The sequence below is a fragment of the Zonotrichia leucophrys genome, chromosome 18 (assembly GCF_028769735.1).
Source record: "Zonotrichia leucophrys gambelii isolate GWCS_2022_RI chromosome 18, RI_Zleu_2.0, whole genome shotgun sequence".
In the NCBI taxonomy this organism is placed as follows: domain Eukaryota; kingdom Metazoa; phylum Chordata; class Aves; order Passeriformes; family Passerellidae; genus Zonotrichia; species Zonotrichia leucophrys.
Genome location: NC_088187.1, coordinates 11403257 through 11430614, shown reverse-complemented (window position 1 = coordinate 11430614; position 27358 = coordinate 11403257). Strand labels below are relative to the sequence as shown.

At 53.8% G+C, this 27358-nt stretch overlaps 1 protein-coding gene across 3 annotated transcripts in view; it reads left to right on the top strand.

Moving 5' to 3' along the window:
* RPTOR (regulatory associated protein of MTOR complex 1) overlaps positions 1–27358 on the top strand; it is a 98855-nt gene that overhangs the window by 56548 nt on the left and 14949 nt on the right. For 2 of the 3 annotated variants that reach the window (XM_064728375.1, XM_064728377.1), the window contains 14 exons: positions 149–340; positions 1741–1881; positions 3127–3244; positions 4758–4898; positions 5450–5608; positions 10978–11096; positions 11391–11459; positions 14854–14957; positions 15737–15911; positions 16688–16798; positions 21623–21728; positions 23770–23884; positions 24325–24449; positions 26297–26401. In XM_064728375.1, the coding sequence (XP_064584445.1) occupies positions 149–340; positions 1741–1881; positions 3127–3244; positions 4758–4898; positions 5450–5608; positions 10978–11096; positions 11391–11459; positions 14854–14957; positions 15737–15911; positions 16688–16798; positions 21623–21728; positions 23770–23884; positions 24325–24449; positions 26297–26401 (1780 nt within the window). The remainder of the gene's footprint in view (positions 1–148; positions 341–1740; positions 1882–3126; positions 3245–4757; positions 4899–5449; positions 5609–10977; positions 11097–11390; positions 11460–14853; positions 14958–15736; positions 15912–16687; positions 16799–21622; positions 21729–23769; positions 23885–24324; positions 24450–26296; positions 26402–27358) is intronic. The other variant, XM_064728376.1, reaches the window with a different exon arrangement.

Sequence of the window (27358 nt, the reverse complement as noted above, 5' to 3'; positions counted from 1 at the left end):
GTGCTGCTGGTGTCTGTAACAAAATCAGTCTGGAACCACAGAACGATTATTTTCTCTTGGCTTCCTGACTCCTTCAGAAACAGTCTGGTTGTGCGGGGACGGGGTGGGAAGCTGTCATCCCAAACAAAAGGCTCGGTTTGTGTTGCAGGAGGCGTGCCTGCAGGGGAACCTGATAGCGATCTGCCTGGAGCAGCTGAACGATCCCCACCCGCTCCTCAGGCAGTGGGTGGCCATTTGTCTGGGCAGGATCTGGCAGAACTTCGACTCAGCCAGGTGGTGTGGAGTGAGAGACAGCGCCCATGAGAAGCTCTACAGCCTCCTGTCGGACCCAATCCCAGAGGTAAAACTCCAGCTCTCCTGGTGAGCCCCACTGGAGCTGGCAGGGCTGCAGTTCTGCAGAGCAGGGCATTCTGAGCTTTGGGTTTGTGTGTCTGGTTCAGAGAAGGAGCTTGCTGCTGTTTCTGCAAGGTGATGCAAATCAAACAAGCCCAAAAATCAAAATTTATCACCCTGGCGAGTAGGTTCCAAAGAAATGCAGAGGGAGTTCACAGAGCCCCAAACCCCTGGGACCTGGGCACTGCAGTGCCATGGTTTTTGCTTCCTTGCTAACAGAAGCTGTTAAAAATGTGCTCCCAGAACTCACTGTGTTTTGCAAAAATCCCTCTAGTCTTTTTGTCCAAGTAAGAAAACTCTTCTCCCCTGCTCATTGTGGAAATGCATCTTTAATTGGCAGTGGTTTACCTCTGTGGCACTCCCAGGAGAGGAGGGATTGTGCAGGGCCTGGCAGTGACTGACAGAGCCCAGCACAGCCTGGGAGAAGGGAGCTGAGATAGACAGCTCTGATAACGTGCAGGGATTGGGGATGTGATCCCCTCCACATCCAGCTCTGTCATCCTCCTCCTCTTCTTGTCCCTGGCCCCGTCCTCCCCACTTTCAGAGCAGTGTTTCTGCACAGGTGGGGTGGCTTTCCAAAGCTCTTCCGGATTTTGCTCCATTTTTCCATCATCTAAGCCCATAACTGAAGACTGTAGTCATCACTCCTGTAAAAGATCCACATCCCAGCAGGAGCTGTGTGTACCTTGTTCCTGTTAATCAGTATTCAAGGCAGCACCAACTGGAAGAGCCACCCATGGGAAGGTCACTGAGTACTCTGGGAAATGAACCATGTCCTGCATCTGTGGAGGCCTAAAACTGAGTTTGCTGAGTTTGCTGGGGCTGCTGCTCCCCAGGGGCTCCCCTGGCCCAGCAGCTCAGGTGTGACCGTGTTCACAGGGGTCCCAGGATGAGGGAAGAGATGAGGATCTGACTCCATGTTTCAGAAGGCTTGATTTATTATTTTATGATAGATATTATATCAAAACTATACTAAAAGAATAGAAGAAAGGATTTCATCAGAAGGCTAGCTAAGAATAGAAAAGGAATGAATAACAAAGGCTTGTGGTTGACCAAGACAGTCCGGACAGCTGGACTGTGATTGGCCATTAATTAGAAACAGCCACATGAGACCAATCACAGATGCACCTGTTGCATTCCACAGCAGCAGATAACCATTGTTTGCATTTTGTTCTTGAGGCCTCTCAGCTTCTCAAGAGAAATCTTAAAGAAAAGATTTTTCATAAAACGTGTGTGTGACACTCAGGTTTGCAGCACTGACCCAGCAGCTCAGGTTTGCAGTGCTGCTGTGTGTGGGGATAACTGAGAGCCAGAGGGGACAGGCAGGGCTGTTCTTTGTGCCCCCAGGTTCGCTGTGCTGCCGTTTTTGCCCTGGGCACCTTCGTGGGGAACTCGGCAGAGCGCACGGACCACTCGACCACCATCGACCACAACGTGGCCATGATGCTGGCCCAGCTCATCAACGATGGCAGCCCCATGGTGCGCAAGGTGAGGGGATCTGCAGCTCTCCTTCAGCTGGGAGCTGTGCTGGGGCTGAGCCCTGGGGCTGCCCCTGCTCCCTGAGGCACGGCCTGTGCAGGGAAGGAGGGAGCTCTGGCCAGGGAAAAGCCTCCCTGCCCTTGGAGCCCCTCACAGTGGCTCTCCTGTGGTAGCAAACCCCCAGCCAGGTAATAATTATTGACTCCATCATCCAGAAGGTCTGAAAGACACTTTATTGTTAGCAATCTACACTTCTAGAAACAGTGGTGGAACTAAGACCTGGTTGGTCTCAAAGTGAAAATTTTTCACACACTATTGGTGGCCATCAATAACACACTCTAGAGAACCATATCTATAAACAGTGGTTGCAGAAAGAGAGATAATAATTGTTTGAATTCTTTTCCTCCAAGTTTCTCACAGCTTCTAGCCAGCTTCCCAGGATTTTTCTGGGAAAGTCTGTGCCTGCTCTCTGTGGCCAGAGAGCTGCTGCCACCCTCCCCAGCTTTGGGAGAGCTACAGTTTCTGAGGCACCATCGTACATCAATAGTACATTAAATGGTTTTTGACATTCTGGATTGTTTTTGAGGGCTGTTCTGAAGTGTCCTAATGTTTGTGTTTACTTTAGTGGAACATCAACACCCTGGCAGTTGTCAGCAGCATTGCAAAGATTCATTTCTGTTGTCTCGTTCCAGCATTTAATCAGTTTAATTCAGGAGGGAGCTGCGTGTCACACGGAATGCTCTGGGAGATTCATAAATCTCTCCTTGGGAGATCAGTCCCTGAGCAGAGACAGCAGCCAAAGGCAGCTCTGTCTCCTGCCTGCTGTTCCCAGGGGCCGGGCAGGAGGGGCTGGGCAGGGTCCAGCTGTGCCATGGGGGCTCAGTGCCCCCAGCCCTGGCACAGCCCTGGCTCTGAGGGAGCCACACACGCCCCGTGGGCTGGGCCAGGTCAGTGGCACTGCAGCAGTGTGACAGAATCAGCCACAAACCCCAGGGTGGTTTGGGCTGGAAGGGACCCTAAAGCTCCTCTCCTTCCCCAGCTCCCCTAGGGCAGCTGCTCCAAAGGAGGGAGCCAGGTAGGAAAGGCTGTGAGGAATCAGCTGTGAGACCCAGCCCTCTGCCTTTCTGCAGCTCAGCCCTTGAACTGAGGGAGAATTTCCACCCTGGATGGCCACCAGTCACACCAGCAGTGTGGGTCAGTGTTTGCCCTCAGTCCCCTGGTTCTCATGAGATGTTTCTTGTGCTCTTTCCCCAGGAGCTGGTGGTGGCCCTGAGTCACCTGGTGGTTCAGTACGAGAGCAATTTCTGCACCGTGGCCTTGCAGTTCATAGAGGAGGAGAAGAATTACCCTCTCCCTTCTCCAGCTGCTCCAGGTGGGGCTGGGCTTTGGCTGGCCAGGAGATGCAGGGCCTGGATGTACTTGGGGATTATTTAAGGAGTTTTCCCATCACAGTGAGCTTCTTGTGGGTGGGGGTTATTAAAGAGCCCTGTTGTGCCATGGTGGGTGACAAGGAGGGGACACCTGGTGTCTGTTGAGCCCTGTGAGATGTTACACTGGAGAAATCCATCCTGCACTGAGTCCCCAGCTCAGCCCTGGCTGCAGCTCACCAGGAGCCCCCTGCCCATGCAGAGAGATGCTGCTCAGGGCAGCACAGGCTCATTTTCTCTCTCCCCTCTGGAGCCACACGTGAACGTTCAGTGTCACAGTGACCTCTGAGAGCTCCAGCACACCCTGAACCAGCCCTGCTGCTGGGAGGGCCAGACAAGGAGGGAAAGAGCTCTGAGCCTGTGGCCCCATCCCCTTTGTTGTGTCTGAGGCTTTGTGTGAGGAGTGAGATGTCCTGGTGAAGTTGTCTCTGACCTCACCTTTCCTTTAGATGTAAACTGCAGTGCAAATCTTGAAGGGTAACAGGAGGATCTTGGAGACCAAACTGTGTGCTGTCTCTGCACAGAGTGGTTTGTTCTCCCTGTCCTGTGCATAATTGAATCATATTGGAAAATGAGCTCCTCCCCATTTGCTGCAGGAGATAAACACTGCATGTTTACAGGGCTTTCCACAGGGCTTTTCCTGATCCAAAAGAATCCTGAAGTGGGACACTCTGGGAGCATTGGGCCCCCACCACAGTGCAGCCACTCTGCAGGGAAACAGAGCAGCTCCCTGGGAGTTTAATATGATTTAAATCAGGCCTGAAATTTGGTCAGGAAACCAGAATTTTCATAGCTCCTGATGATGAGCAAATCCAGGGGGGTTGATGAGCAGCAGCAGAGAGGAGCTGGCCAAGGCTGTCCTGCCACAGGGGCTGGGCAGTGGCAGAGAGGGGTCACCAGGGCCCCTGGGAGGCGCTGGCAAGGCTGGGCTCACCTGGCCTTGTTGGATGTCCCAAACAGCCCTCCTGGACAGCAGAGACACAGAATCCATGCTGGATCCATGGCCATAGCATGTCCCCTTTTAGCCTGACAGAGAATGCCAAACTCTGTGCACATCAGGGCTGTTTTAATGACCCATTTGCATCAGTCTGACAGACTGTCAGAATCAGCCACAGAACCCCAGGATGGTTTGGGCTGGAAGGGATCCTGAGGCTCCTCTTGTTCCAAGCCCTGCTGTCCTAGGCAGGGACACCTCCCATAGGGCAGGGAGGTTAGTGGGGCACTGACCCAGCTTTGGGGCTGGCTTTGGTGCCAGCCATGGCCTTGCAGGGTCCTGGTTGATGGAGAAACCCAGCAAAGTTTGAAATTTTCAGGTTGGTTACCCCAACCACGGGGAGTGGCCTCATACAGAGGCCATTTCCCAGGGGAAACAAAGCCATTCCCCAGGGGCTGGGTGTCACTCACACGGGGCACTGGGGGCTCTGAGAGCACACTCAGCATCACTGCCTTGCCTTGCAGAGGGCGGGAGCCTGACCCCGGTGCGGGACGGGCCCTGCACGCCGCGGCTGCGCTCCGTCAGCTCCTACGGCAACATCCGCGCCGTCACCAGCGCCAGGAGCCTCAACAAGAGCCTGCAGAACCTCAGCCTCACCGAGGAGAGTAAGGCAGCTCCCTGGGGCCCTGGGCCAGACAGGGAACCTCCTGTGCCCCCTGTGCCAGACAGGGAACCTCCTTTGCCTCCTGCGCCAGCCAGGGAACGTCCTATGTCCCTGTGCCAGCCAGGGAATGTCCTATGTCCCAATGCACAGCCAGGGAACCTCCCCTGTGCCAGTCAGGGCACCTCCCATGCCCCCGTGCACAGCCCAGGCTGCAGCTGGCGCTTCATTCCAAACTGTCCAGCTCCCATGACCTGGATGAGGAGCCCCCTCATAATTAGTTGCAATTTTCTGGTCATTAGCATTGATTTTCTGAGTGTTTGGAGACTGAAAATGTGCCTTCTGGCCTCCAAGCATAAGTGGATTTTTAACTCAATCTTTTGCCCGTTCTGTGTTTAATCCTTCAGTGTGAAAAAGGGGAACTGTGGCTTTGCCCCCTGGGTGAGGGGTTTCCTTCCCTGAGCGTGGCAGGATTTAGGAAAGGGCTGTTTTGTCTGGGTGAGAATGGTTCTCCTGCCAGTCCTGGTTCCAGCACCTGCTGTTGTGTCCTGGCAGCTGGGAGCTCCGTGGCCTTTTCCCCTGGGAACCTGAGCACGAGCAGCAGTGCCAGCAGCACGCTGGGCAGCCCCGAGAACGAGGAGTACATCCTGTCCTTCGAGACCATCGACAAGATGAGAAGAGTCAGCTCCTACTCCTCCCTCAACTCCCTGATCGGTGAGCACAGCCCCCCTGCCCTGCCCTGGGGCTCCAGCACATTCCCCTCCCTGCCCTGTGTGCCCGGCTCACCCAGCACAGGGCTGGCACTGCCAGCTGTTGGCTCCAGGTCTGAGCTGCTCTGAAATCCCGTTAGGAATTCAGGCACAAAAACGTGGGGGCCACAACAGCTTGGCTTTAAAGCACCTGTAGCTTTTCAAACAGGCTGAGCCATTCTGGCACAGCATCACAGGCACCATGCAGCAGGACCTGGCTTTTGGAATGGCCTCCTTCCAGGGAAAGCAGCATGCACGGGGAAATGCTGGGGGAAGGCTCTGTGTTCCCTCTGTAATCACTAAATGGGCCCATATTTCACAGATCAGCGCAAAGAGAGTAACTCAGGGAGAAATCACCTTTGCCTTGACCAAAGAAACATTTTCCCTGCTCTGTTTTCTGGGAGAATTAATGGTGATTTGGCTCTTCCCAGCTGAAAGATTCAGGGATTGTAATTACTGAGCCCCTGTGGCAGTTTAAAATCATGAGTTCATTAGGAACTTGATCAGTTAATTTGCTTTTGATTATCAGTAATGACATTGGATCTTCTGAAGCATGGCAGGGATGTTAGGAAATTTCTCTCCATCTTGAGCTAGGACTGGAGTTTTCCCATTTCCAGTGATGGCTGGTGTGTGTCTCACCAGAGCTGTGCAGCACAGCTGGAAAGGGCTCTGGAGGGGAGCTGGAGGTGGTGAGGGGAACTTTGGAAAGAGAGAGCAGCTCTCCAAGGCCTCCCTCATTCCTGATCCATCAAAGAGCTCAGGCCCAGCTGGAGCTTGGAGAAGTGTTTAAAATTCATGACTCGCACAGAATCCCATTACCTCCCCATTTGCCTGCTGCAAGCCAGGCTTTTCTCATTCCTTCTGAGGCATCACCATCCTCCAGCCCTGTCTCCTGCTCCCCCAGGAGAGGTGCCACCAGCCCCAGCCACCCCCTCAGCTCTGCAGCCCGGGCTAACCCTGCTCCTTAATGTGCCTTGGGCTGCTGCAGGGGGGCAGAGACCTGGGCTGAGGGAGTGCTGTGCTCTGCTCTTGTCTTCTGAGAGGGGAAATGGGGCTGTGGCTCTGCAGAAATGCCTCTGCCAGGGAGTGCTGTGCTCTGGCCTTGTCTTCTGAGAGAGAAAGTGGGGCTCTGGCTCTGCAGTAAGGCATCTGAGATGGCCAGAGCAATGAAAAAAGGGTTTGGGGCACGTGGGGAGACTCCAAGTGAAGCAGGAATCTGGTGTGCAAGAGGGAAAGGAGAAATTTTCAGCCCCAGTTTGTGTTCTGTGCTCTGCATTCCTGTCCTAGGCTGATTCACTGATCACAGAACTCCAGAATGGTTTAGGTTATTCCAGAATGGTTTAGGGTGGGAGGGACCCCAAAGCCCACCCAGTGCCACCCCTGCCATGGCAGGGACAGCTCCCACTGTGCTCCAAGCCCTGTCCAGGCTGGCCTTGTGCCCTTCCAGGGATCCAGGGGCAGCCACAACCTCCTTTGCTCCTCTCTGGCAGCTTTAGGAACCTGCCATACAATAACCATACAATAGACTTCTTCCCAAAATCTTGAGGAGAACCTCTCCATTCCTCCTTGTCCCATTTTACGGGCAGTTCCTTGGCTAGCTGTGGGCCAAATGTGCCCATTGTGGCTCCCCAAATGCCACCACACAGGCTCTGAGCCGAGCTCTGTGTTCTCTGGCAGCTGCTCCTTGGCCAGACAGGCCAGCACCAGGAGAGACATTTATTTCTGGCCCACTTTTCCAGCTGGCAAGAGGCAGTTTGTGGTTAGTCAACAAAGACATCATTTTGGAAGGGAAGCTGAGCCTTGCTGCTTTTCCACACAGCCACTCATTAATCTTGGTGTCCTGGAAATGTTCAGCTTTAAGATAGGAAAAGGGATGGAATTAAGATGGGGGTTTGCATACCTCGAGGCTGATTATTCATATCCAAACTGCTCCATGAAAGCCTTTGTCCCACAGAGAGCTTGGCTGGAAAGATTATCTTAAGGAGTGATCAAAGAAGGAGGAAAATAAATCTGGGAGCCATGAAATGCTGGGGAATTGTTGTCTGCTCCAGCAGCAGAGGCTGGGGGTGGAGAGCTGTTTGCCACTTCCCTGGGCGTGCCTCTGTGAGGGCGGAGGTGGCTGCAGCGAGGATGAGGATGAGGATGAGGAGGGCAGAGGTGGAGGAAACAGAGGGAATTGGGGCAGGGGAGCCTCCTGCTCTGTGTTCATGAGAGGAGCTGGTCAGCCAGCAGTGTGTGCAGCTGGGAACAGGCACAGCAGCAAAACGCAGGGATTTGAGTGGGGTGTGGGAATGGGAACTGCTGCTTGGTTTGGGGCTGCTCAGAGCGGGCTGTGTCCCTGCTGGTGGTGCCTGCCCTGAGGAATTCCTGCTGTTGAGCTGCTCCTGTGGAGCTGTCACGGGGAGCTGCAGCTCTGCCCAGGGTCAGGGTGAGCTCAGGAGGGCTCAGGGGCTGGGCTGTGCCTGCAGGGAGCAGAGCTCAGGGGATTTGGGGTGTCCCCTTCACCCAGGGGCCCTCCTGGAGGAGGGTTCATGGCATGCACACTGAGCACTGAGGTGAAGCAGCTCCCCAAAACCTCAGGGCTGTTCAGGCCGGGATATTTCAGCTGCATTTCCCATTGCCTGTGTGCTGTGTGAGGGTTTCATTGTGGTCCCTGCCCAGGAGCTGAGCTGGGGCCAGGGGAGCAGCCTTGGTCTGGCTTTGCTGCCCCATCTGTGGGGCTTCAAACCACTGCAGAGATTTTTACAGGGGGTTGGAAAGAAGCCCTGTCCCAGGCTGGCAAAGCAAAGGGAATAAATAAAGGCACAATAAAGCAGTGGGGTTTGCAGGCACTGTGCTCTCCCTGGAGCTGCTGGAGCCCAGCCTGGCCTCAGGGCTCTCAGGTGAGCTGGACCCCACATGGGCAGGGAAAATCCAGCTCAGGGAAAGGCAGGCAGTTTATTTTTGCCATTCTTAGCAGGGAGGGATGGTTTTGTAAACACGAGTCCACCTGCAAGGTGCACTGAGCTGGCTGGGAGTCAGTGACTAATTACAGAGCTGTCTGCTTCCATCAGCGCCAGCCCTGCTCAGCTCCTGGTTTGCATCTCAGGGACAGTTTGGGCACTGGGGCCCTGGAGGTGAGATGGAGCTGCTGTTCCTGCTGCTGCTCCCTTTCCCAGGGACTGGAGCTCAGGATCTGGCAGGGAGCAGTGCCAGAAGTGTCACTCCTGCTCTGACAGTGGGCTGGTGGCAGCAGGAAAGAGCAGCAGCCCTGAGCCCCAGGTGCCTTTGGAGAAATTCCCTGTGTTCTCCTCAAAGGCTGCCAGGTGAAGGGGGAACTGCACTGGCCCAGTTCTGCTGAAAGTCTGGTTTTTCCCTGACACTTAGATGTATAAAAAATGCCGCTGGGTTTCTTGCTCTGTGATCGAGGTGTTACCAGGGCCCCTGGGAAATCAGCCGGGTGCCCCCCTCACTCTTCCCCCTCTCCCTTTGCTTTTACTCTCTTTTCAAGGGCTTTAAAGAATTGAAGGCATCCAGATTTCCCAGTGGCCCTTATGTAAGAGGCTGGAGTGTGGGAGGCAGAGCTCTGGGCACAGCTCTGGGCACACCTCAGACATTACCTGGCTGCTGCTTCACGAGCTGAGCCTTTCTTCCTCCCACACCTTGTAGCACTTTGCCTCTCTCCCTTCTTGTGCTTCATCCTTCCCCCTCCAGTTTTTCTTTGCTTGGTAATAGAAGCTTCCAGGATTTAACATTGTTATACATTTACAGCCTTTGCAATTTTACTGTATTATATAAATATTATACAATATTACATAAATATATGTTTATGGCCCTTCCAATTTACAGCCTTATAGCAATTTACATTGTTAGAGGTTTTACAGCCTTGCCAGTGCCCGAAGGGGCTCCAGGAGAGCTGGGGAGGGGATTTACACAAGGGCCTGGAGTGCCAGGACAAGGGGGAATGGTTTCCATGGCCAGAGGGAAGGGTTACATGGGGTATTGGGGAGAAATCCTTCCCTGGGAGGGTGCCCAGAGAAGCTGTGGGTGCCCCTGGATCCCTGGCAGTGTCCTGGGATTGTCTCCTGGTTTGTCCCTGGCCTGCCCTGGGAGGGTTGGGATCAGCTGCAGGCTCTGCATGGTCACCCCCAGCACACAAACAGCACAGTCCAGGTGCTCCCTTGTGAGATTCCCAGGTGCAAATGTCAGCAGACATCACTTGGAGCATCCTTTGGGTGGGACAGAGCCCCTCTGCAGGGCCTGAGAGGGAGGAGCTGGGTCTGGGGGCTGCCTTGGCCCTCTGCAGTGATCTGTCCCACTCTGGGCACCTGGGGCACAGCAAGGTTCCCCCTTCAGCCCAAGGGCAGCCTGCAGCCCCCTGGAGCTCAGACCTGCTGTGCCCCAGCCTGCTGTGCTGCTGCAGGGACCAGGTGTGGCTGTGCCAGGTGAGGAGCTGCCTGGTGACCAAGGGGCCCTCTCCTCCCAACTTTATATTTATAGATGCCTCCAGAAACACGAGAGGAAAAGCAGTAACAGCTTGATCTGTCATTTAGCACTGATTGTGACTCATCTGAAATCTCTATTTTAGCTCTTTTTTGTTGTTAGTGCAACCACTTTAACATTGTCCAAATGGCTGCACTCCCAGCCGGGGCGTTGCACGATCAGGCACCGGCAGGGTCGGAGGCAGAACAACAAATTCTCCCCCAAAAGCAGCAAAATAAAATGTTCACAGGAATTTGTCAGTTGTTGCAAGTGCTTATTAATTTGATTTGTACTTTGAATCTGTCAGTCCCTTCTGCCGAAATACCGAACAGCTGATGGGCTCATTAAATAACAAATTGGAGGAATTGATACAAATGTCAATGGGAAAGACTGAGCTGGACTCGCTGCTTCCTGAGGGCTCAGCTCCTAAAGCTTTGCTTTAAACATTTACTAAACTTGTAGAGTGTGCAAACCCCTGGAGAATTCAATAAAAAACCCACCACAGTATAGGGCAGTAACTGTGGGTTTACCCCATTCAGTATTTCAGACATTATCCACTTGGCCTTTCCAGGTGCTTTGCTTCAGGAGCCTGGAAAAGCAGGAGTTTGACTGGAGATGATTTAGGGAGTCTTTAATTTATTTTGCTTCCTCCCACTTTGATTTCACAAGCCCTTGCAGAGTTCACAGCCAGGCAAAAGGGAGGCAGAATGCCCATGTGGGATGTTTGTGAGCTCCTCTCTTGATGTTCCCCGAGATGCCATCAGGTTGTTCAGAGTTCTAATGAATTTTCTCACATCAGATCAAAGAACTGGAGTTGATGGATTGTCATGTGCTGCAGGGCTTTGGGGTTTGTTGTGGTTTTTGTTTTCCTAGGTGTGAGTTTCAACAGTGTTTATACCCAAATTTGGAGAGTGCTGCTTCACCTGGCTGCTGACCCCTACCCCGACGTGTCCGACCTGGCCATGAAGGTTCTCAACAGCATTGCCTACAAGGTGAGTGCCTGCCCTGCTCACCTGTGCCTGCCAGCTCTTTGGATGTGGATTTTCTCATGCTCAGGCAAGGCTTAGGCAGGCTGACCTGGATGGGTCTGTTGGAGGGCTCTGCCTTTTGCAGAAGGAGCTTTTAATGCTTCACCCTGATAAACTCTGCTCTGAACTCTGATCAGGTAAAATGAGCAAATGGGGGAGGGCCCGGGCTTGTTTTAGGGTGTAAATGAGGTCTAGATCAGTCCCTGGGATAAACCTCAAGTATCCTTCAATAAATTATCCCTTTGCAAACTGATTTAGATAATGCAAGTGGGACTGGCCTGCAGACTGAAGCCACAACGGCTCTCCAACCCAGGTGAACTAGTACATGTGAGTCAGCATGCAGACCCCTGCCCCTCCTCACCCCAGCCCAGGCTGGGTGCCTAAACCTCCATCCTCATCCCATCTCATCCTGGGGGTGCCAGGATGTCCTGGAGGTGCCACCCTGGGGCAGAGCTGCTCCCTGCCCGGGCCCGGCCGCCCCAGGGCATCCTCTCACCCCGTGCCTGCCCTGGCTGGGCACAGAAAGCTCTGTGGGACCCTTTCTGGCCTCTCAAGCATCCAGACCATGAGCCATTGCAATGGGAGCTCTCTTACTGGGCCTTTCCAGGGAATGAGCCCAGATCCTCAGCCCAGGGCTGCAGTAAGAGATGCCAGCATTGTGCACTGCCATCCTAATGCCTCAGAGATCTCTGCTTGGAAACCACTTTATCTCTTGAGACAGTAGTTACTGACTTGGACTCTGGTTTGTTCGTGCCAGTGAGTGGTAAGGGCTGGGTTTGGGACAGGATTCTCTTGGCAGTGGGGGCAGCAAGCTCAGCCCTTCCCTGGAGAGACAGGGGTACAACAACTGACAGGCTGGAGGTGCCAAACAGGGCAAGAAGGAAAGGAAAGGGGGGAAAAATTCCCTCTCTGCTGTAGATGCATGAAACTATTTCAGTTCTGTGTTTGGAAGGCTCTTTGCAAAATGAGATGTTGCTCCTGCTGTTAAAAGGGACATGAAGAGGAAGCAGATCTGCTTTTCCTGACCCAAATGTGCTCTCAGGAGTTGCTCCCTGGCCAGTGGAGGGGTGGGTCAGTGTCAGCACTGGTGCCCACGCTGCTGTGCCAGCAGGAGCTGTGGCCATGCTGCTGTCACATCCCTGGGGAGGGCTGATGGCTCTGACACGGGAGGGCCTGGCTGTGCTGTGCTGACCCAAACCCAGAGCTCAGTAAGAGATGCCCCTGGGACTCTGCATCTCACCCTGCACGCTGGGCCAGCTGCTCTGCCCCTGCTTCCTAAGGCAACAGCCCTTCCAGCAGCCTTGGAAACCAGGAAGCATTCCCACTGACAAGGGCTGGATCTGGGGATGCTTCAGGGAACAAAAGTGTTTGTTCTCCTTTGCCTTAGCCCCGAGTGCCCTAAGGACAGCATCGCTCCTGGGTTGTGCTGTGCATGTGGGGGCTTTGCTTTGGCCAGCACCACCTGCCTTGGGTGGCTTCTGACGAGGCTTTGTGATGGAACCAAACCCCCAAACTACAACAAACAGGCTGTGAGCTGTGGGCATCCCCAGCACAGGGGGCTGTGAGGCTCAGACCCTGCCCTGGCCATTGCCGGTGCTGTTCTGTGCCGTGAGCGGTGCTGTGGGTCCTCAAGAGCTCTGTGGGAGCTTCTAACAAGGCTTTGTGATGGAACCAAACCCCCAAACTACAACAAACAGGCTGTGAGCTGCCCAGCACAGGGGGCTGTGAGGCTCAGACCCTGCCCTGGCTGTTCCCAGTCCCATTCTGGCCATGCCATGAGCAGTGCTACGAGAGCTCGAGGCTCTGTGGGAGCTCAGGCAGGAGCTGGCCAGTGTCTGATGCAAATCAGTGACAATTAAATCCTTGCTAAGTGTGTCCTGAGACCTCTCCTGCGTGCTGCTGGAGCTTGCTGGATGTGGAAGGGAGCTCTGGACGTGGGCACTGCTCCTCCCCGGTGTGTGCATCGCTGCCCACTCGGGGGCTGAATTTTACCAGTGAATGCAAACAAAAATTGTTTTCCTTGCTTAAACAAAAATACTGCCTCAGGTGATGTAAAACACTTGAATGTTCCAGGGGTTTCACATTTTGGTTTAATTACTGTAAAATTCAGGGAAGGAGAGGCTTTGTTTTGGAGCTGGGCCAGCTGAGGTTTTCTTCCATTGGCAGAGCTGAGCAGAACCCAGCTCTGAGTCTGGGGGGCCTGGCTGGGGCTGGGGGCTTCAGTGGCAAACTCTCCATGGGGTTCCACATCTGGAGAGTGCTGGGGGACTAAAGACTGCAGAGCCATGCAATGGCTTGGGTGGGAAGGGACCTTAAAGCCCATCCTAGGGCAGGGACACCCCACTGGCCCTGGTGCCCCAAGCCCTGCCCAGCCTGGCCTTGGGCACTGCCAGGGATCCAGGGGCAGCCCCAGCTGCTCTGGGCACCTGTGCCAGGGCCTGCCCACCCTGCCAGGACAGAATTTCTCCTGCCTGTCCCATCCCAGCCCCTCTGGAGACATCCAAAGTGACACTTTCCTGTGTCACCTGCTCCAGGTGGCCCTGCCCTGGCAGGGGTGTGACCTGGGTGATGTGCAGAGTCCCTGCCAAGCCCAGTGCTCTGTGATTGTGTGATTGCAGTTCTCAAAGGAGAGCAGCGTGTCCTGCCCAGGATGTTGCTGGAGCCAGGGCTGTGGGTCTGTTCCTGCAGAAGGGCTGGGGCTGTGCTGGGTGTGAGCAGCCGGTGTGTGGGCAGCCCAGGCGTGCAGCCTTCCTGCGGGAGCTGCTGCTGCTCTGTTCCCCGGCCTCATTAGGCACTGCTGGGCCTCTCCCAGCCTCTGCTGCCTTTGGTGGTGATGGTGCACATGGGAATGGAGCAGTTCTCCTGCCCGGCCTGAGCCTTGGAAAACGCCCAGCCCTGCTTTTGTGAGCACCAAAACAAACAGCAAGGGCCCAGGGCTCAGTGCGGGCCTCTAGAGACTTGCTGAAATCAAAAAGGCTAAAGAGGGAAGTTTGCTTCAGTCCAGGCTGCTTTGTCCAGGTGTTTTTAATGGAGGCTGAATCACAGAATCATTTAGGCTGGAAAAGCCCTCTGAGCCCATCCACTCTAAGCATTCCCCCAGCACTGCCAGGGCCACCATGACCATGTCGCCAAGTGCCACATCCACATGGCTGTTAAATCCCTTCAGGGATGGGGACTCCAGCACTGCCCTGGGCTGGACAGCCCTTCCAGGGAAGGAATTTTCCCCAGTATCCAACCTGACCCTCCCCTAGCACCACCTGAGGCCATTTCCTCTTGTCCTGTTGTCCCCTGGGAGCAGAGCCCAGCTGCCCCCTCCTGTCAGGGCGTTGTGCAGAGCCAGATCCCCCTGGGCCTCCTTTCCTCCAGGCTCAGAATGTGCTTTATGATTTATGGTCATGGTGAGAGCTGCAGGACTCAGTCCTGAGGTGTGAGGGCCAGCCTGGTGGCTGTGGGGGCACTGAGGGGGCCCAGGCTGTGCCCCTGCCCTGTGTTTGGGGTGCAGGGCAGGTCCTGGCTGCAGCCAGAGGCACTCTGGGGTAATGCTCCTGCCCGAGCCAGCAGTGGGAGCAGCTGGTGCTGGGGGCAGCCTGGGGGCTTTGTTCTGCCCCCCGGCCATAGGGAGCTCCCTCCCTGCCCTGGGTGGCTGTGCCAGGCCATGCCAGGGCCGTGCCGGGCCATGCCAGGCCGTGCCAGCTGCTCAGGCCCCCTGTGTTCTCCCCAGGCCACGGTGAACGCTCGCCCCCAGCGCATCCTGGACACCTCCTCGCTGACCCAGTCAGCCCCTGCCAGCCCCACCAACAAGGGGATGCACATCCACCAAGTGGGGTAAGTGCAGCCCAACCTTCCAGTGCTTTCCAGCACCTTCTGGGGGTGGGCTGGGTGCTCCCTGCCCTGCCCCATCCCAGGGAGCTGCCCAGGGAATGGGGGTGAGGTGTCCAGGAGGGAAAGCTCTGGGAAAAGGGGGGAGTTTCTGCCTGTTTTCCTTTAGGGCAGAGAGTAACAAGCCCACTGGGTATCAGCTGAACTAAAAGGAGGAGCTGCTGCTTGGCTGCTTTTACCTTTCCCAAATTCCCAGTGACGTCTGAGCTGTGCCTGCTGCACTTGGAGCTGATAAAAGCTGGGGTTAACTGATGGACAAATCACCTGCCTGAGCTGCAGGGAAACAGAGACTGCTGGGGGCAAAGCTGGGGGCTGAGAATGGGAATATTGCCCAAAACAACTCTCCAAGAGAAAACAGCACACGTTAGATCTGCTGGTTCCGTACCCAGTGTGCACCAGTGAGATCCCAACAGAGGGCCCACCTTAAATTCAAATGGTTTTGAATGGTTTTGAATTCAGTCTCTGGTCAGGGTGACTTAGGTCAGGCATCACAGGTTGCCAGAACATTGAGGTTCATCCTCTGGAGTTGGCACAGTCAGAGTTCTCTCTTGGTTTGGGCTGGGTTTGGCCTTTGGAGGGGACATGGGAGCTGTGATGTGTCTGCAGAGGAGGCACCACAGCGAAACACAAACCTTGTGAGAAGGAAACAAAGTGAAAATGACACAATACGCACATAAACCTCATGTGCAGCGATACCCAAAGCCTGTCCATGCTCTGTCCCTCAGAGGGTCCCCTCCCACCACGAGCACCAGCAGCTCCAGCCTGACCAACGAGGTGCCCAAGCCGGCGGTGAGCCGGGAGCTGCAGCGCCCCAGCGTCACCAACGTGGGCGTCCAGTACACCCCCCACTCCCACCAGTTCCCCAGGACAAGGAAAATGTTCGACAAAGGCCCAGAGCAGGTAAGGAGGCTGCTCTGACAGCCTCTCCCCACTGGGGTTTGTCCCACTTTCTGCTGGTTGTGGTTTATTTCTGTGCATCCCTCGTTTGCTTCCAGCTGCTGCTAATCCAGGTTGGCTGCCTCGAAGCAGCCAAATAAAAATTGATTAATTTATTTTCTTCAGGATAAATTGTGTTTTACAGCTTTTGATAGGGCATTATTCACTTCTGCCACTAAGCAGTGTGTCTAATCAGAGTCCATGGCTTAGTGCTCTGTAAACATTTGTGTGCCTGAGTGACACCCCAGAGGCAGATCCCTGACCCTCAGGGCTCTCCAGCCCCAGCAGCAGCAGCACCTTCCTTCTCTGGGCTTTGGCAGCACCAGGATTGTATTTCTGAAAGCTGAAACCTGAGGGAGTGGAGCAGCTTTTCCCTTTTCCCTTGGGGTGTCCTGTGCTGTGAGACAGACACTCATCCACCTTGGCACCAGCTGTGTCTGGATCCTGAGTCATCCTCGCTGCTTCCCACACCCCATCCCTGGGACAGAACTGCTCTGGGACCTCCCTGAGGTGCCTTGGGGCTGCTCCAGCCCAAACCTGCAGCTGAGGGAGTGTGCACCTTTGCAAGGAGTGACCATAACCCTGACCAGATGTGCAGAGTGACCATAACCCCGATCCCAGAGCTGGGTGTGCAGAGTTCCCTGTCCTGGGCAGTGTGTGTGAGGGGTTGGTGCCTGGCTGGGGCAGGGGGTGTCCCTGGGGTGTCCCTGCAGGGGCTGAGCCCTGTGCCCTCCCCACAGACAGCTGATGATGCTGATGATGCCGTGGGACACAAGAGCTTCATCTCGGCCGCGGTGCAGACGGGGTTCTGCGACTGGAGCGCCAAGTACTTCGCCCAGCCCGTGATGAAGGTAACCCTGCTGAGCCCTGCCAGCCCTGCTCTGCCTCCCTTGCCTTCCTGGGGAGGCAGAGGAGTGATGAAGGTCACCCTGCTGAGCCCTGCTCTGCCCTGCTTCCCTTCTCTCTCCATGGGAGCAGAGGAGTGGATCTCCTTCCATCCTGCTGCTCCTGTCAGTAACAGTGAGCAGAGTGTCAGGAAAGTTAATCCACAAACACCAGAGGTTTATGTCCAAAAGGAGGCAGAGGAGTCCTTTGACTTTATTGGAATAAAGGGAGAGGCCGTGGGGCATTGCCCTGGGGTCTCTCCAATTTTTGGAGGATGCAGCCTCCTTTTTATCCCAATTTCCCAGCCACATTTCCCTTCTCTCTTTCCCCATTTCTGAGGTTCTTGAGAGGTTCAGACTTCCCAAAACACCTCACACCAAAGATTCCCCTCTAATGTACAACCCTCCCTTTTAATTTTTAATTCTTATGGAATTTAGGGGTTTTTCTTCCCCATTGTTTCTTTCATCTTTCAATGCCTAATTTCATTTATCAGCAACCCTAAAGTTTATTTGTACAAGCAAATCTCTTTTTCCATCCATCAATCAATGCAATCCTTCCCATTGTTTCTTTTATCTCACAGTGCTGGTTTTATCTATGTTTGGAAAGACAAATCTGCCATTCCTCTCAAGAGAGAGCACAAGGGTCGCTGAGGGTGGGACAGGCAGAGCCCAGGGGGGAAAGCTCAGCTGCCCATGGAGCAGAGCCCACAAAAACCAAAGGAAAGAGGAGAGGTTCTGTGTCAGATCCCCCAGCTTTGCCTGGCTGCACTGCAGAGCTGTTCATCTGAAATGCTGGGCTTCTCTGCATATAGAACATTGCATTATGGCTAAAATGAATTGGTTTTTAAAGTAAATAAATGGAATAATGAAGGCCCTATTTCCCAGAAAGGGCAGTGAGAGGCTGGAGAAGGAGAGATGCTGTTTTCTGTCTGAGCTGGCTGTGGTAAAGAGGCAGAGCAGTGCTGGGGAGGCTGCCCTGGGGCAGGACAGACCCTGTGCCCCTCTCAGGTGGGGTTTGGGAGCTGTGCTCTGCTCCAGCACTGACACCTTTAACTCACACAGGAGAGAGTGAGGGTGGCTGCATGCCCAGAGTGCCTGGGGAGGATTGGGGAGCATTATTGTTGGGGCTTCAAGTCTAAAATAATGTAAGAATTTGTGTTAAAGCAAAGAATAAGGGTGGTAATGACAAATTTACATCCAGGTCTCTTCAGAAGTGATTTGTTTGGGTAACTGAATTCTCTGTGTGTGAAGTGAGAGAGAAACTGAAACCTTGTTCCAGGAAGAACTCAAACCAGAGCTCTTAAGAGATGGGCAGAGATATCAGTGACTGGAAAGAGAAGCTGTTAAATTCCCAGAATGTTTTAGCTGCTAAATTCCCAGAATGTTTCATTCAGCCAAAGCTCAGGTTTCAGGTTCAAGTATGAAACAGAAGGAGCAGTAAATCTCCCTCATTAAAGGCAGCTTCCAGGTGCTCTGGGAGTCTCAGGGAGCCCGGAGGTGTCAGGGCTTGGAGCAGCATCTCTGGCATGGAGGGGTTGCCATGGGCAGGGCGGTGCCAGGCTCCATCAATGCCCTCCACAGCGTGTTTGTGTCCCTGAGATAATGAGGAAATAAATGGTTTTAGTGCTGCCTGCTCGGAGGGGCTGAGCCATCACCGGGAGCTTCAGCTGCTGGGCTGGGATAATTCCAGGTTTAGGGCTATCAGAGCAGGGCAGGCTCTGCGTTTCCAGAGGGAATCACCAGCGAGGCATTGCCTGACACTTCCTGAGCTGCTGTGAATTCTGAAATTCCCAATTCTGAAATTCCCTCTCTGCTGAAGCCACCGGGTAATTCCTCAGGGCACATCTGGGCTGTGGGGCTGCCTGGCCAAGCTTCCACCAGGGCTTCTTCTGCCCAAGATGAGCTTCAGAGCCTTGATTCAACCCAGACCAGGGCACAGGAGGAGGAAGATGATGTCTGAGCTCTTAGTTCTTATTAAAATCATTTGTCTGCTCCCTAAGAAAACTCTTCCCGGGGAAGAGGGGGGGTCTTTATTAATAGAATAAATCAGATTAGGCAGCCAGGCACGGGCAGGGGCAGTGGGGACATGGGGAGCTCTGTGGGGGAGTGGCTTTACTACTACTTCCTGCACATAAAATAGACTAAATTGCTTCAGGGGAGGCAATAAGGAACGTGGAGCATTCCTGTGCTAATTCACAGCAGGCAGGGAGAGGAGAGGCATGGGAAGGGGAATTTTCTGCTCTGTGTGTCCCAGGGAGAGGAGCAGAGCACAGCCCTGGCTCTGGAGGAGCTCCTGAGCTGGGAATTCCAGCTGGTGAGCTCTGGGTGAAGCTTGGAGAGAACAAAATCTGTGTTTTCTTATCACACAAGGGAGAGCATTGATCTCCCTGTTACTTCCGCAGCATTGGAAGGCCAAGGAGAAGGGAAGGCCAAGGAGAGGGAGTTTCCTGCAGGTGTTCCCTGCCCTGGCAGGGGATTGTAGGTGATTTTGGGGCTGGGCTGGCTGCTCTGTGTGCAGGCACTGCAGAGTTTCTCTCTGAGAACTTTCCCTGGGGTTTCTTGGCTGGAAGTCAGGAGTGACAGCTCGGGTGTGCCTGAGTTTCCATGGAGTCCCTGTTCCTGCAGCAACAGGGAACAGTCCTGCCTGGTGGCTGCTGCCTTTTGGGAGCTTCAGCCTCAGGAAAAAGGCAGAGAGAGAAGAGCACCAAGTGCTGATGGAGAAATGACATTGATGCTTCATTCCAGCCGTTCCTTTGGAGCTGCTGCTGCCTTCATAAACAGGGAAAGACAAGACAACTGTTCCTGTAATGAATAAACATAAAATGACTGTGAGTGCATCTTAGTCATATTTAATTGATGAATTTAGTTTTGCTTCATGGACCTTGCCCTGAGAATGCTCTCACTGGAAAGACTGAGGGATTAATTTCCAGTGTAAATCAGGGGCTCTGTTTCAAGCCATCACTCCAGGTTTGATTTATTGATTATCTAATCAAATGAAGGGAGAGAGGAAAAGCTGCACTGGAAATGCTCCCTGTGCCAGGAGGAGCAGGTCCCTGCCCAGCTCTGGGCTCTGCAGAAGCTTTTCCTGTCCCTGCAGCCCCTGGTGGCTCGGGGCTGTGCTGGGAGCCACGGGGTGCAGGAAAGCCTCGGTGCCAGCTGTCAGGAAGTCCCGAGGCAGGGAGAGCAGAGCCAGCATCTGTTGTTTGCAGGGCTGGCAGAACATGCAGGCAGGAGCTGGGAAGGATCCTGGAAGGTGAGAATTACATAAGCAGCCCTCCCTGCTCAGTCCTGCCGGGGCTGCTGCGCTCTGCCTTGGCCCTGGGTGCTGGGAGAGGAGGGGGATCCTGCCCTGCTGCAGGAATGGGAGCCAGGAGAGCTGCATTAACCTCTGGGGCTCGTGCCAAGGGCCCCCTGCTCCCCTCCTGGCTCCCACTGGGCTCAGAGAGGGAAAACTCTGCTGGGAGGGTTCAGCAGCTGCTCCCTGCCCGGGGGAAGGATCTGTCGTGGTCCCCATCCTGCGGCTGGAGCGTGGCCAGAGCTGGCCTTGGTGCTTCCATGGATCCTCCCTCCCTCCCTCCTGGCAGGATTGTCCCCAGAGCCACACGGGTGGGTGGGTGGGTGTGGGGGCCAGGACAGCCCTCACCTGCCTGCTCTGACCCTGCCCTGCTGTGCCAAGGCTCCTTCTTGGGCTTGCTTTAATTTATTCCCAGAGAAGCTGGGTTTTCATTAAGGTGTAGGTGTCATCTCTCCCCTCTCAAATTCCTTTGATGTATTTTAGCTCAGGTTTGTTTATTGCTTTTCATTAGGGGTCGTTTGTCATTGCTTGTCTAATAGGTGTTGTGCTGAAATGAAGTGCTTTTTCTTTGCCAGGAGGAAAGGTGGAGGGTGGGCTTTTATTTTTTATTTATTTTACAGAAGCAGAAGTCCAACTCAGTAGCAGCAGTTTTCCAAAGGATAGCATTGTTTGAAGGCAGTGTTTGAAATAGTGACAGATGATTTAAGGACTTTCTTACAGGGTTTTTTGTAGGGAATTTGTCTTCCTTTTCCAAGAGTTACTCCTTTGGAGCAACCAGCACCAAAGGAAGCTGGATCAGAACCCTGTGGCTCAGCTCCTTAATTGATCCAAGGATGGTTCTGGAGCAGGGGAGGTTTGGATAATTTTTAAAGTATGAAAAACACCTCATACATAGCTCCTGCCATGGTTTGGGGTGAGATCTCAGGAGTTTATTCCTTTTGATCCTGAGTAAGGTGGGAATTGCCATGGTGGGAGCAGCACTGGGGCTGGCCTCGTGCCTGGAGCACAGGTTTTGTAGGGGAGCCATGGAGTGCTGAAACCTGGAGCTGTGGGTGTGAGTAAATATCATCAAATGGCTCAGGGTGGCTGTGACTGCAGGGCCACTCTCCAGTTTCAGGGGGAATTTTGTGTATAACCAAAGCCAGGTGACACAGGGGCATCGTTTTCAGACCAGGGAACCAGAACAGGGCAGTTCCTGGTAAATGGTGGTGGGAACCTGAACATCCCGGGGATTTGGGAGTGTGGCCATGCCCTGCTCGGCCAGCAGCCCTTGATGAGCAGGAAAAGAAAGGTTTCAGTGTGTTCTGAGCTGGCTGTACAGGGCTGGGCTCCCTCTTTGATCTCGGCTTGCTGCGTGATGCTGAGGAACACAGGGAGAGGAATCTGCTGTACCCAGACCAGACCCACAGCGCTCAGAGGGGACAGGAGGGACTGTGGCATCACCCAGCCAGCTCCTGGGGGTCACAGCTCCTGTGTGTGTGTGTCCTGTGCTGCAGATCCCCGAGGAGCACGACCTGGAGAGCCAGATCCGCAAGGAGCGGGAGTGGCGCTTCCTGCGCAACGCGCGCGTCAGGAAACAGGCGCAGAAGATCATCCAGAAGGGTGAGTGCTGGGGCTGGGAGCCCCAGTTAGCCCTGGCCCAATTAGGGGTGGCCCCCTGCAGCCCCTCTGCTGCTGAGGGCAGGTGCTCCAGCTGCTGCGGGTGTTCTCTGCTCCTGCAGGTGTTTCCTATCTCCTGCAGGTGTTTCCCATCTCCTGCAGGTGTTTCCTATCTGCTGCAGGTGTTTCCTATCTGCTGCAGGTGTTCCCCATCTCCTGCAGGTGTTTCCTATCTGCTGCTGCAGGTGTTTCCCAGCTGTTGCAGATGTTTTCCACTTACTGCAGGTGTTCCCCAGCTCCTGCAGGCGTTCCCTGCTCCTGCAGGTGTTTCCCTGGTGTTCCTGCAGGTGTTCCCAGCTGCTCCTGCTGCAGGTGTTCCCCATCTCCTGCAGGTGTTTCCCAGCTGTTGCAGATGTTTTCCACTTACTGCAGATGTTCTCCTGCTGCAGGTGTTCTCCTGCCCCTGCAGGTGTTCCCATATCCTGTAGGTGTTCCCCTGCTCTGCAGGTGTTTCCCTGGTGTTCCTGCAGGTGTTCCCAGCTGCTGCCCCACCTCTCTGCTCTCAGCTGCTGGCTTTGGTCACCAGCTCAGCCTCTGCCTTTAAGGGGATGGAGGGTGCAATGCTGGAGGGTCAAATCCAGAGCTGCAGGCTCAGGGTTTGTGGGACAGACGTGGTCAGGAGGCACCTCAGGGATGTCTCTCACCTTCCCTGCTCTGCTGAGCTCTCTGGGTGCTGGTTTGCCCCTTGCACCCCATTTTGTTTGGGGTATTTGTGTGTGTGCTGCTCCCACCGTGCCCCAGGTCTGTGCTGCATCAGCAGGAGCTCCCCAGGGACCTGGGGCCGAATCTCTGGGGCTCTCTGAGGCAGCTTTGGGCTGGAATCCTCTCAGCACAGGAATTTATTCGAGTAAAGTGGAGCCTAACGAGGCTTCCTGAGGAATTTGCATTGCTCAGCTTTTCCCTGCCCCGAGCAGCAGAGGCTGGGGAGCCTCAGTTCCAGCAGCTCCTGGTGCCTCCCCAAGGCATTCCCAGAGCAGGGCTGGGGGCTGCTCCTCCCAGGGATGCTCCTGGAGGCACACAGGGCTGCAAACCCCGTGTGCTCAAGGAAAAGTGCCCAGGGCTCAGCCCTGCCACTGGGAGGCTGCTCCTGTGAGTGCAGCGTGGAGCTTCACACCAGGAAACTGCAGAATATCATCAGCCAGAGAAATGCAGCAGTGATCCTGGAGCCCAGGAGATGGCCTGGCAGATCTGATGGAATACAAAGAAGGGGATTTTTCATGCTTGCCTGGAGAAGTTAAATCTCTTTCTAGACAGTGTTCATATTTGGTTGCTTGACCTGAGTGACTGAAATGCCACTATTCATTAAAAAAATAATGAAAACGTGAAATATTAAAAAGAATTAAAATAGACTTACAAGCTTTTAATGAAAATTAGATTCAATGGATGCATTCTAAAACAAACTCGGGTTGAATGGATGTCTCCTGGGCTTAGGGGTTTGTGTGATGAATTCAGAGAGTGCCAGAACCCAGCAGTGCTGGGGTCCCAGCACTGTTTGTGAATAGCAAACTGCTCTGAGGACAAGATGGGAAAAGTCTTTACCCATCATTTTAAGGTCTCCATGGAAAATACATTTTTCATTTGCAAATTAACCTAAAATTTATGGGTACTAAAATGGAAGGTTCAATAAATAATCCACAAGCTACAGTGAAATGCTGTATCTTAAACTGAAAAAAAAGGGGCATTTTCATATTTTGTATTTTGAATAGTGTTGGTTTTCCCCTCAACACAAACTGGCATTTCCCCGGGTGTGGCTGGGCTTGTTCTCTTTGCTTGCAGTGTGTGACAAACCCTCTTTGAAGGATGAAGGGTTTGTCACCACAGTTCTTGGTTTAGGCCTCAAGAGCTGAGACAATTGGGGGTCTGAGAAACCCCTGGGAGGGCTGGGGAGGGTTCTGGTGGGAACTGGGGTGGGTTCCTGGTGGCACTGGGAGCTGGGGCTCTGCAGGCCATTCCAGGTGTGAGCTGAGCTGCTGCTCTCCCCCAGGCATCTCCCGGCTGGACGATCAGATCTTCCTCAACAGGAACCCAGGCGTGCCCTCCGTGGTGAAATTCCACCCCTTCACCCCCTGCATCGCTGTGGCTGACAAGGACAGCATCTGGTGAGGGCTGGGGACGTGGGACAGCAGCTCTGAGGGCTGGGGACGTGGGACACAGCATCTGGTGAGGGCTGGGGACCACATCAGGGACAGCTGTGCCCCTGTCCTGGCTCTCTCTCAGAGCTGCAGGTGTTGAGATCCTGCCCTGGCAGGGTGGGCAGGCCCTGGCACAGGTGCCCAGAGCTGCCCCTGGATCCCTGGCAGTGCCCAAGGCCAGGTTGGACACTGGGGATTGGACACCCTGGCACAGTTGGGGTGTCCCTGCCATGGCAGGGGTGGCACTGGGTGGGCTTTGAGGTCATTCCAATCCAAACCATTCCATGATTCTGTGATGTGTTATTAATCCAACCATGCCAAACTGCAAAGGAGAGATCCCAGACTGGGTAAGGAGTCTCTGCAGCTGGCACAGAGAGCTGGAAGCTCAGTGTTTGTTCCTCCCACAGCTTCTGGGACTGGGAGAAGGGGGAGAAGCTGGATTACTTCCACAACGGGAACCCCCGGTACACGCGGATCACGGCCATGGAGTACCTGAACGGGCAGGACTGCTCCCTGCTGCTCACTGCCACAGGTGAGGGACCCTGCACAGCACACTGTGTCCCACGGGGGCTGGGGACACTGCCAGCCCAGCTGAGCTGCTCTGGACCCTCTTCTGGCCCCTACAATCCGCTCCCAGCCCCATCTTCCCCCCTGTGTGGTTATTAATTGTTGTGGGTCTCCAGGATGAGGTGAGAGGTGAGAATTGACTCCAAGTTCTTAGAAGGCTGATTTATTATATTATGATATTCTATTCTATTCTATAAAAATGATCTACTAAAACTATGCTAAAGAAAGAGAAAGGAGCCATCACAAGGCTAAGAAAAGAATGATAATAAAATCTTGTGACCAGAGAGTCCAACACAGCAGGACTGGGATTGGTCATTAATTAAAAACAATTGACATGGAACCAATCAAAGATGCATTTGTTGGTAAGCACCCTCCAAAGCACATTCCAGAGGGACAGAACATGGAGAAGCTGAAGCTTCCCAGGAGAAGGAATCCTGGCAAAGGGATTTTTCAGAGGATATCACAGTGACAGCCCTGCACTGACCTCCTGCTCTCAGCTCAGGAGGATTTCCAGGCTCACACTTGCAGATTCCTGGCAGTGCTGAAACCTCTCAAGCAGAATTTCCAGGGACTGACCAGTCCAACACCTGCTGAAGCTGTTCCCACCTGAGTCTCTGCTTGTTGTCATTGCATTGTGGTCACCCCTGCTGTGGCACACCTGGGGAAAGGTGATTCCAGCTGGATAAAGGTGATTCCAGCTGAGGAAAGGTGGTTTCACTGGATAAAGGTGATTTCAGCTGCTTAAAGGTGATTCCAGCAGGGGAAAGGTGATTTCAGCTGGATAAAAGTGATTTCAGCTGAGGAAAGGTGGTTTCACTGGATAAAGGTGATTTCAGCTGGATAAAGGTGATTTCAGCTGAGGAAAGGTGGTTTCACTGGATAAAGGTGATTCCAGCTGGAGAAAGGTGATTCCAGCTGGGGAAAGGTGATTCCAAGTGGATAAATGTGATTTCAGCTAGAGAAAGGTGATTCCAGCTGGGGAAAGGTGATTTCAGCTGGATAAAGCTGATTTCACTGGATAAATCTGCTGCCCAGAGCTGAAACTGTGCAGCAGCAAAGCACAGGAGCTGCAGCTCTGTTCCATGAGCAGGCAGGGCTCAGCCTCAGCACCAAACCCCCAGGTGGTTCTGGGTTTCCCTCCAGTCCCTGTCTCACCTGGGCAGGGGCTGCAGGAGGAGACCTGGCCCAGAGGCTCTGCAGAGCTGAGTCAGATTGCTCCTCTCCCAAGGAACCATTCCAACCTGGCACTCTGAGTGTTTTCAGCAGCTCCTCCTGCTCAACTGCACAGGTTGGGTGGAATTAAGGGAGGGGGAAGGGGAGCTGAGAGAGCCTTCAGGACATATTTCTTTCAATTTATTGATTCTTAGCACAAAAGTTTCACAGATGGGGAGCAAATTGAAAAAAATACACAATGTTCTTGAAAGATTTGCTGCTGATGGGCTGGGCTTTGATGCTGCTGCCTCTGTGGGGCTGTTCTGTGTTGAGTGGGTACTTGTGTGGCCCTCGGCACCAATCCAGAGATGAATCCTGCAGAAAATGAATGTCAAGGAAATGGAGAGACACTGAATGTCAGGTGTTGTTCAAGGGAGGAGAAAAGCTCTTCCAGAACAGCTCCAGCAGAACAAAGCATGAGGTTCTGTGGATGTAAATTAGAGAGGGAAAACAACCCCAGCAGAAGGTGTTCAATGACACTCTGGGCTTTGGGGTCTGTGTGACTTCAGCTCTGCTTCTCCTCTCCTTCCTGGAGCACAAGGGGCTGCAGCACCACCAGTGACTTTGCTTTGTGCTCTTTCTTCCCCTGTGCTCCCCCAGACGATGGTGCCATCAGGGTGTGGAAGAACTTTGCAGACCTGGAGAAGAACCCAGAGATGGTGACAGCCTGGCAGGGGCTGTCAGACATGCTGCCAACCACACGAGGTGGGTGCCACTGAGCTTTCTTGGGGGAAAAGCTGAAAATCAGCCTTGGTGCAGCTTCCTGGGTGGCACCTGTGACCTCCTTCAGCCCCAGCTCCCACTCTGGCTCCTGTTCTTCCCTGGTTATTGTGGGTCAGGAGGGGGCAGAGGGACGTGTGCTCTAAATCTGGCACGTGCAGAAGGACAGCACAGTGAGACATTGGCCTGCTTGGAGTGCCAGGAAAGCTGGGCAGAAAAGGGTGTAAAAAGGAGCCCTGGCATCCAGCCACACGTGGGATGAAGCCAGAAAAACAGTTGGTGTAACCCTGAAATCTGTTTTAGGGCATTATGGGAGGTTTTAGGATATTACAGGAGGTTGTAGGATGTTAAAAGAGGTTTGGGGACATTTCAGGAGGTTTTAGGATATTAAAGGAGGTTCTAGGATATTAAAGGAGGTTTTAGGATGTTAAAGGATGTTTTGGGATATTAAGGGAGGTTTAGGATATTAAAGGAGGTTTTGGGATATTAAAGGAGGTTTTAGGACATTAAAGGAGGTTTTGCAGCATTCCAGGAGCGGGTGTTCCTCCTTCCCAGACCCCACCAGGTGCTAATGTTGCAATTCTCTGTCACTTGAACATTTCTAATCAAGGCTGCAGCTTTCCCTGGCTGTGCTGGGGCTCAGTCAGCCCTTGCTGGGATTGATGAGGAGGCCCATGCTGTGCAGGAGGTCACATGGGATGACCACCATCATTCATGCTGACCTTAAACGCTGACAGTTCTCATTTCTGAGCTGATGTGTTCATCCCAGGAGCCTGACCCAGCCCTTGCAGCTCTTCAGTGCATCTCTCTGCTGAGAGAGCTCTGGGAGCTGCCTGCTTCCATCTGCCAGAACAGGACTGGGGGAACTTTGCAATCTCTTCTCTTTAGGATTGGGTTTTTTCCCCTTGGCTTTTCTTTCCTTTAGGGAGTGAAGCAGTCTGG